At 35.2% G+C, this 9,840-nt stretch overlaps 1 protein-coding gene across 4 annotated transcripts in view; it reads left to right on the plus strand.

Annotated features, from left to right (window-relative positions):
- Window positions 1-9,840, plus strand: part of LOC150107261 (uncharacterized) — a 149,079-nt gene that overhangs the window by 133,893 nt on the left and 5,346 nt on the right. For all 4 annotated transcript variants that reach the window (XM_090391109.1, XM_090391110.1, XM_090391111.1 and 1 more), the window contains one exon: window positions 8,118-8,176. In XM_090391109.1, coding sequence (XP_090247235.1) covers window positions 8,118-8,176 — 59 coding nt within the window. The remainder of the gene's footprint in view (window positions 1-8,117; window positions 8,177-9,840) is intronic.

Here is a 9,840-nt window from a genome sequence, read left to right on the forward strand (position 1 = left end):
CACCTATATCTTGGTCTTCGTCTGGGTTGTTTTCCTCCCAACCCGGGGGAGAATACTTGTTTTGCTAATCTTTCATCGCCCATTCTATTTAAGTGACCATACCACATGAGATTAGCTCTGCTAACGCATTCCTGGATGCTGACAATGTCAAGTTCTTTCCTAATATTCTCATTTTTAATATGATATTGCCATTGATGCCACCTGTTCACGCCTCTAATAATCTTTCTCAGGACTCTCATATCTGCGGTCTCTAGTCTTTGGTCAAGTGCTTTACTTCTGACACAGTTCTCAGATCCATAAGTTAAAACTGGTTTGAACACCTGTCTTGTATACAGCTAATTTAGTGTTCCGACTAATTTCTCTCTTATTCCATATAAATTTATTCATTTGACTTCCTACCATACCAACTTTGTTGATTCTGTGGTCTATTTCCATATTTAATTTACCATCTTCACTAAAAATCGTGCCTAAGTAGCTGAAATGTTTTACTTGTTCCACAGATTCTCCATTCACAACACAGTTGATATTTTCAACGATTGTACCTATTTTCATTGTCTTTGTCTTTTTATTGATGACCTTCATACCATATCTATTACAACAGTAATTCAATTTAGTCAGGGACTCTTGCAAACTTCTAGCAGATTTATTTAGAAGTATAACATTGTCCACATAAAGCAAAGAGCTGATGACATTAACATCTCCAATTTTGATATCATGTTTAATACCACTTTCCTTCATAATGTGATCCATATAGATAATGAATGACAGAGGGGATAACGTACATCCTTGTCTCGCACCAGATTTAACATTAAACCATCTTCCTGTACTTCCTTCAATTCTGACTGCTGACTTACAACTCAAATAGAGACTAAGTATTGCTTGATATAATGCCCCATTGACACCATATAACTGTAACGTATTGAATAACTTCTTTCTTGGCACCTTGTCATGCCTTTTCCAAATCGACAAAACTTAAATACAGATCTTTGTTATATTCCCATGATTTCTCCACTATTTGTCGTAAAGTGAAGATCTGATCCTGACAGCCTCTATTTGACCCTGAATCCAGCTTGTTCTTCACCAAGCTTTTCTTCCACAATTCTTCTCAACCGTTTCTCAAGTATACTTTCATATATCTTACCAGGAACACTCAATAGGGATAAACCTCTGTAATTCTCACATTCAGTTTTATTTCCCTTTTTATATATAGGTACTATGAGAGCTCTACTCCAATCATTGAGAATTCATTCCTCTGTCCAGGCATAGTCTTACAGTGCAGCCACTGTAAGACTTTTATACCACCATACTTCAGCATTTCTGGTCGAATATTATCTACTCCTGCTGCCTTTCTACATTTCAAGCCTTTGATGGCTTTTTCTACTTCAAGTAGGGATATGCATTCCTGACTGCATGCCTGGTCAGTGTTTTTTTATCACTCTGCTGTCATCACTGTTTGTATCATTTAGCAAATTTTCAAATCCCTACTTCAAGTAGGGATATGCATTCCTGACTGCATGCCTGGTCAGTGTTTTTTATCACTGTGCTGGCATCACTGCTTGTATCATTTAGCAAATTTTCAAAGTAATTATTCCATACTTCAAGGATAACTTTTTCTCTCGTTTTCATGTCACCTTTATCATCTCTAACTCGTTTTACAGCACTCTTTCTTCCATTCTTAAGCTTCTTCAACAACCTCCAGAATATTTTGCCACCTTCTTGATATTTATTTTCTATGTTCTTGGCAAAGTCCTTCCATGACATTTGTTTAGCTAGTTTTACACACTGTTTAGCTTTCTTACATTTGTTCTCTGTATTCTCTAAGAGCACAAGCTGACTTATTTGCCAGGAACTTTTGATTTGCTTACTTCTTTTCCTTCACTCCCTCTTTACTTCCTTTCCTATGTCCACCATGGAGTTCTGATTTTTCTATCCTTGCAGACAACCTCACCACATGCCTCTCTGGCTGAATCAATTGGTGTTTTATTCAAGGCTTGCCACTGAATCCTCAAGGTTTGGCTCCTGTTCTCAAAGTCTTTAATGTTTTCTTCAATATTTGTGTATTTTAGTCTACAGTTCACATCTGAGAAAACTTTTATTCGCTTTAAAACTTTCTCACATGTTATTCTTTTCAATATGAAATTCAGTTTTATCCTGTTCAAGACTAAATAGTGATCACTTCCAATTTCAAATCTCTATTGTCCTGCACCAGGGAGAAAACATCACTAGCAACAATAACATAGTCATTGAGACTTTTCTCTCCATGTGAATTTGTGCACATTTTTATGCCGGAACATGGTGTTAGTAATAACCAGTCCATGTCCTGAGCAGAAATCCAACAGATATTTGCTATTATTATTATTAGATTTGCTCTTTTCTCCAAATTTTCCCAAAATATTTTTGTATGTCTGACAATCATTTCCTACTCTGCTGTTCAGATCCCCAACATGGACTAACTTTTTGTTTTTCATTGTGTCAGTTGCTTTTTCTAAAGCATGAAAAAATTCCTCCACTTCTACCTTAGTAGAACCTTCTGTGGGACCATAGGCATAAATAAGTCTCATTGTCCAGTTCCACATTCTCATATTTGCCCTCATCACTCTACTTGAGACTGCTTGCCATTCAAGAAGATTATCCTCGTATTTAGTGTTGAATACTATGGCTACTCCTTCTTTTCCTTGATTGTCATTGCCTGAATATAACATTTTGCATTTATTGCTCAGAAAGATCTCACCAGTTGTTGTCTTTTTTGTTTCAGTCACCCTAATTATGTAGTTCTGTACTTATCTAATTCTTCTGCTAGCTCCATTTATTTGCTATTCAGGCTTCTTATGTTGATAGTATTGATCTTTAACTCTGGTGATGTTGAGTTGTGGTGTGTTTTCAGATTTGTTCCACTAGCTGACTTTTCGTTGTCGCCCTGGTTCCCTGGCGAAAACAAAGGGGGCCTTGTTTAACTGGGTGACGCCCCAGCCGGCATGAAATTTTGTCATGTTGTACCATCATTTTTTATTTTGGTTTAAGCCAATAAGAATACAATTTGGTCGGCTAAATCCCAAATTGCCAGCCCATCCTCGTTCGTTCAGTATCCAGGTAGATACCCTACAGGGTGCACCACGAGAAGGTGAGGATTGGATATTACGTCAAAAGCCCTAGCATGTTCTCCACATTGCTTTAAAGGCTATGTGGAGGTCTCCTCTCAGTTATGTAGCTTTGACCCTTAAGCACCCCTTTATATCATTATGGCATTATATCAAGCAATACTTAGTCTTTATTTGAGTTGTAAATCAGCAGTTAGGATTGAAGGAAGTGCCGGAAGATGGTTTAATGTTAAATCTGGTGTGAGACAAGGATGTACATTATCCCCTCTGTTATTATCTATATGGATCAATATTGTGAAGGAATGTTATTAAATCTGATATCAAAATTGGAGATGTTAATGTCAGCTCTTTGCTTTATGCACACGATGTTATACTTCTAAATAAATCTGCTACAAGTCTGCAAGATTCCCTGACTAATAGATATCTTGTAATTACAAAATATCTATTAGTCAGGGAATCTTGTAGACCATATATATATAATACCATATCTATTACAAGATATTACCATATCTTGTAATAGATATGGTATGAAGGTCAGCAATAAAAAGGCAAAGGCAATGAAAATAGGCAGAATCATTGAAAATGTCAACTGTGTCGTGAATGGAGAACGTGTGGAACAAGTAAAACATTTCAGCTACTTAGGCACGATTTTTAATGAAGATGGTAAATTAAATATGGAAATAGACCACAGAATCAACAAAGCTGGTATGGTAGGAAATCAATTGAATAAATTCATATGGAATAAGAGAGAAATTAGTTGGAACACTAAATTAGCTGTATACAAGACTGTGTACAAAACCAGTTTTAACTTATGGATCTGAGAACTGTGTCAGAAGTAAAACGCTTGACTAGAGACTGCAGATATGAGAGTCCTGAGAAAGATTAGAGGTGTGAACAGATGGCATCAGTGGCAATATCATATTAAAAAAAAAACGGGAATATTAGAACTTGACATTGTCAGCATCCAGGAATGCATTAGCAGAGGTAATCTCAGGTGGTATGGCCGCTTAAATAGAATGGGCGATGAAAGATTAGCAAAATAAGTGTTCTTCCCCGGGTTGGCAGGAAAACAACCCAGAGGGAAACCAAGATATAGAAGGATTGATACGGTACAAAGTGCCTTAGACGATAGAAATATAAGATCTGACATTAGTTGGAGTCTTGACAAGTAATAGACTGATTTGGAGGAAAATTGTAGATAGGAAGTTAGTAATGAAGTAAATTTTTCATGTAGTACTTCCATATCCTGTACACCCCTTGAGGGTACATGGCAGGAATTTGATGATGATGATGAACAATAATTCATTTTTCCTCTTTCTCCATATTTTAAATGGAGAAAGAGGAAAATTGACATGTGGAGTAATTATAGTGAAATTACACAAAATATTTACAGTTTTAGATATATAGAAACTTTTATAGTTTCTATATTCAGCATGGAACTCTTGCAGTTTCTCTATTCGACATTTGAAATAATGTTGGATTCAATATCCACTTAATTTGAAGAATTTTGCATCGCCAAAGTGAAGCCGTTTGGATCTTTATTTCAGCAAAATATTTACTTTTATAATCAAATAACACAACAGATTTGTAATAAATAACAAAAATTTGCAACACTCGAGTTTTCCTAACATAAGTTTTGAGCTTGCATGTTTGTATTACTGGTTCAAAGTTTCTAGACCCATGGAAGAAGGGAGCATTGAGCAGCATAACGATTGTACTAACATCAATAGGCATTTATACATAAGTCACTGATTTTAGTTTACATGCAAAAAAAAAAAAACTTTTCAGGTGAAGAGAAAGATTATAACTAAAACTGTATAATAAATTTTTATGTAATTTGGTGAAAAGCAGTATGAGACAGGAAAGAAATATCTACAAAAATCGTAAATCAATAATTAAATTCAGTAACAAGTGGATACCTAACGTTAATATTCAAAATGACTGTCAAACTGTCTCAATAAGGAATGTGGTCAGCAATGCTCCCTTAAAGCAATGTTTCATACTGTTTATAACAATGTCCAGGAGTTCAGTATTGCAATTATTACCAATAATTGTTATTGGTAATAACAATTATTCTCCTGCAAAAGTGCTAAGTCCCTCGATGTTCTCAGGCATGCTCAATAGGATTAAAATCAGGAAACCTAGCTGGTCATTCTGTGCATACGATAATCTCTTCTTGAAAATATAAGTTTTCCTTTTCCTACAAGGAAATAAAGACATTCCTGATAAGGAAGATTTGTAGGATAAATGTTCTCTATTGCACCTGCATATAGACAAACATAGGGGATCAGGGACAATCTATATGTAAGTTGCAGCATTCATGGTTCTGCTAGGAAGCACATAAAAATCCATGCATCCACACCACCTCCACCTGGCTTTGACTGGCCTGTAGCTTTACAGTGACTAACCACCATATCCAAGAATTTTGCTATCACAAAAACACAAATTGGAAAACCACTCCTAAACACACTTGCTTTATGCCATGACTCCATTGCATATACCACTGACAGCACCACTCATTTGAATACAATAACCAAACTCAGCATCACATCTTTATGCAATTCACCTGACTTTCAGATATCCCCCCCCCCCCCTCAGTTATTGCAATTTTTCTGTTCCTTAATTTACAGAAATCAGTGTATTTATCCAAACATTATGAGATAATTCCATTCTTGTTCCTTTACTTAAAAAATTAGCTAGTGACAAAAAAAAAACAAAAAAAAAAAACAGGAATTATATATTATTAAAGAGAAAATACAAAGAATATTGTGTTGGTGGACTTACAGTAGCTGGATGCAGTGGTTAGTGCAACACTGGTGTTACTTGCTTCTAATGAGCTGCTCCCTACTTGCCAGAGACTAGAAACTTAATCACACAAATTCCAAAAACTAAAAAGTTTGTAGTTACAGTACAAATTTCTTCTGCATCCCAGACCAAAATATGATAAACCAGAGGCACTATGTTCACCAAGTTGATATTATTCCTGCTATGTTACTGCAGCAAACAGCCACAGATCCCCAGTTCAGCCAGAGTATGATAAATCAACTGAGTATGTGGCTATGAGCGTAATCCAGAATCATCTGTACATACTAAACATGCCATTTCTTCCAGACATTGGAAGAAATGGCAAGTACTACTTTTAGTAATTTAGTTTGAGTATAAATTTAATGTTTGGCATAGGAAGAGAAATGTTTATTTTTTTTTCCATTGTTTTTGTAAGAAAAGTTAGCATTTTGCTTAAAAAAATGCAGAATGCATATACTGTAGTTTTTATGGTAAGTCTGAACTTTTGCTCTCCATGCTGTGGAAATTCTGTACAAAATAATCTTATGGTTCAACACAAAGTAGTCAGACTAACATTACAGATTACAAGATTATCATATATTCTGTCAAGGTACTTTTTTTACTATATCAGTCCACTTAGATCTTGGTTTTCCTCTGGATCCATAGCTCTGCTCAGGGCTCCACTAAATTTTATTATGCATCATCCATTTCAATAGATCTGATTGGCTTCATGGTCTTCCTTCAAGATAAGGATTATAATTTAGTGTTGTTTAAAATACATAAGTTAGCAAGCGTTACTTATTTCACTGAAAGTGAGATTTTATCACTTTCAAGTAAAGTGGCACGAAGAAACACATAATTGCAATGGTTTCTCTCACTTCATGACTAAAGCAGAACTGGAAATGTTATGCAATTAGAGCAAGCACATGGAAAGAATACAGTAACTAGTGCTGAGGAGAGAGTTGAGAGATGTAGATATAGTGATAAATATTGAAGAATTTTTGGAAGTTAGAGGAAGGTTCCATTAAAAGAAGGATGTTAAAGGTATTTAGCTGTTACAAAGTTAACTAATATTTGTGAAAAAATTTTTGGAACTTTTTCTCACACACACATATATATATATAGAAGGGAAAATGCTTATTGTATTAGAAAAAATAATGCTTTAACGACTATTTTGGAGAATAGACACAAAGTTTTTTTTTTTTTTTTTTCAAGTGTTTAATCACTGTTGTTTGGAGATCCTTTGTAAAGGAAGAGAGGAAAAAGTTGTGAATCATGAAGTAGGAACATTTCAGTATCAATTCTAATCATACTGAAGGCATGATCATTTATTCAGTTTTGTCTACTCCAGTTCCTGGTACGTTTTGCCTTTGGACACTGTGCAATTAAAAACTAATTAAATTTCTTAATCAAAACAGCTTTGTATAAATGTATCTGTGATTAGATGTTGGTTTTCCAAATGAAAACAAAACATTCAGATAGGTGAAATATTTTATTTTAAAAAAAATTAAGTCATTTGTTTGAGCATTGGAATAAAGTGAAATAAGTGTGCAGGGGCTTCTCATCACAGCATGTAGTGTGTATTGTTATTACTATCTTCTAGCATATGAAGTTCGCATCGCATGGCTAGAAACATCTACCTTTTTCATTAGGTTTGAAAGACACTGCAATTCTTTTAATCTTTTCTTGCGATATGTTAGAAGACTCCAAAGGATTGATGACATGTTACATTCTTGCCTTCTACTTCTCTTTTATTTATTCTGTATTAATTTATCTTAGAATATTTAAGTGACAGTGATTTTGAAGATCACAAATAATACAAAGGTTCATATTTGGGTTTGTTTTCTTTTAACTGACAGGTGCCATCAATGATGAATATGCCAAATAGTTGCTCCAAGATAACATGTTTTAGACTTTATGCAGGCTCTTGCACCCAATAAGGCTCTATATGCTTATTTTGAAAACAGCAAAAAAGCCTTATAGTGGTGTAAGTACTTGATGTGTTCAATTGAAAGCATGAGGTTTTTTTTTTTTTTTTTAGATTTGTACATTAATATCAATAATGGTTGTAGAAACAGGCCAGCTATTGTTTTGAAGATACCTTATGTTCTATAATAATACTTTATTATCAGGTATCTTCAAAACAATAGCTGGCCTGTAGATTTTATTTGTAATTCTATTTCTTAATGATCCTTTGTGTGGAAATTTTGTAAGTTTTTTAAAATCTTCTTACAGCAACAATTACGGCTTTATAACCTATGCAACTACTGAAGCTACTGCTCAGGCTATTGAACGTAAGTTTTGAAATTCTTTCAGGAATTAATTTTACATATATATATCTTGCCACATTACATTAGTCTATAACAATTTCTTATTTATGATAAGGAGATCTCTTATAAAAATGAGTTACTTCTTAATTAAGAATTGTATGGTGGACATTCTGAAAGTATTGCTCTACCCAATATGAGACATTAATGAAAGTGGGTCTTTATTTTCATATATTTCTCCACTGCATGACAAGATTTTCAAAACTACATTTGTATAAAATTCTTCAGGTTATTCTCAAAACTTATTTCTGCTGCCTTTAGGAATGTCTAAGGTCTAAGCCGTAGAATGTTCCATAACTAGAAACTGATTAAGTATATATGCAACTATTGCCTGCAAGACTGAGGAATCATGTGCAGTCTCACATTGGTATGAATATGATTAATTCAGCGTTTCTTCTTAATCAAGGACTTAACATAGCTTTGCAAATATGTAGTTTTTTTTATTTTTATGTTGGGCGCATATATGAGAGGTTGGCTGGGCAACCTATAGTACTTTAGTACCGTATAGGGGTAGTGGGATGGGAAAGGAGAAACTTGTTGACATTCGATTTAAAATCCTGTATATTGTATTCCTTGCGAAATACATCAGGGGAAGACTGTTCCAGAGTTCACTACATTCACTGTATATTTGGCGAGTGATGATTTAGGTTATCTGATATTCTGGTCGTTGGTGATGGCAAATATTTCAGCATCTCTGCCTGCAGGATCTGTACAACTGGAAGAGGAAAGCCAGCTGGTGTTATGGACATTAAATAAAATCATCTAGGATGATGATTTTCACTATTAGGGGAGGAGAAAATCAGCTTTTGAGGAGAGGAAATTAAAGAGCTCGGAGTGGCTGGTGGTATTAGGAGAGTGATAGAGACAGCAGATGAATTTAACTGAGTCGGGGAGGGATATTTTTAACCAACGTAGGTCAAAGTTTGCCGATTCTAGATTAGATGCTCTCTGGCAGGGTATGTCAGAGCGGATGTATGCACACATGCCCTTGGATCAAAAGGAGTTAAATAATGTATAGGTTGGATGGTTGAGATGGATAGTGCTGGGGGAAGGTGAAATTTGAGTTTCTGTTAAGAAGAGTAGATGGGGGTTTGGTTAACTGCAGATGATAGTGGACACTATTAAAGTTGGAGTCGAGTGGATGTTGGTGTAGTGGATAGGCAAGGGTCTTGCACATTTCCTATGCAGTGCCTGCATACTGGTCTCATTGGTGGCATCACTTGGTTTTTTGCACTAGTTTGGTTTGTTTGTAGTCGGCGGTCCAGCTGTTGTCTCCATTTTGGCGGTTTTCTTCGGAGTTGGCATCTTTGTTAAATGCAAAAAATCAGGGCAAGCAAGTACGCATGATTGGAGGCAACCGTCCTTTAGCTTGCTATTTATTGCAGTTATTAATTTGGATGTATTTATCTCTTGAAAGTGATCTGTATTACAAATCACTTTCAAGAGATGTGGAAATTTCGTTCCGTCCGAAACGATGGCATTTGATGTTCATGGGATCAAAGTTGCATTTACCTGCTACTTTACTAACGTCTTCTTTTAAAGATTTACCATTTTCCTCCAGAAAGTTCAGAATAATGGTTGTTGAGTATCTTGAGCTTTGGTTCCAACTTTTGGACGAGAAAATATCGATC

This window comes from Typopeltis vanoorti, chromosome 4 (assembly GCF_054136105.1).
Source record: "Typopeltis vanoorti isolate ZY-2024b chromosome 4, IOZ_Tvanoo_1.0, whole genome shotgun sequence".
Lineage (NCBI taxonomy): Eukaryota > Metazoa > Arthropoda > Arachnida > Uropygi > Thelyphonidae > Typopeltis > Typopeltis vanoorti.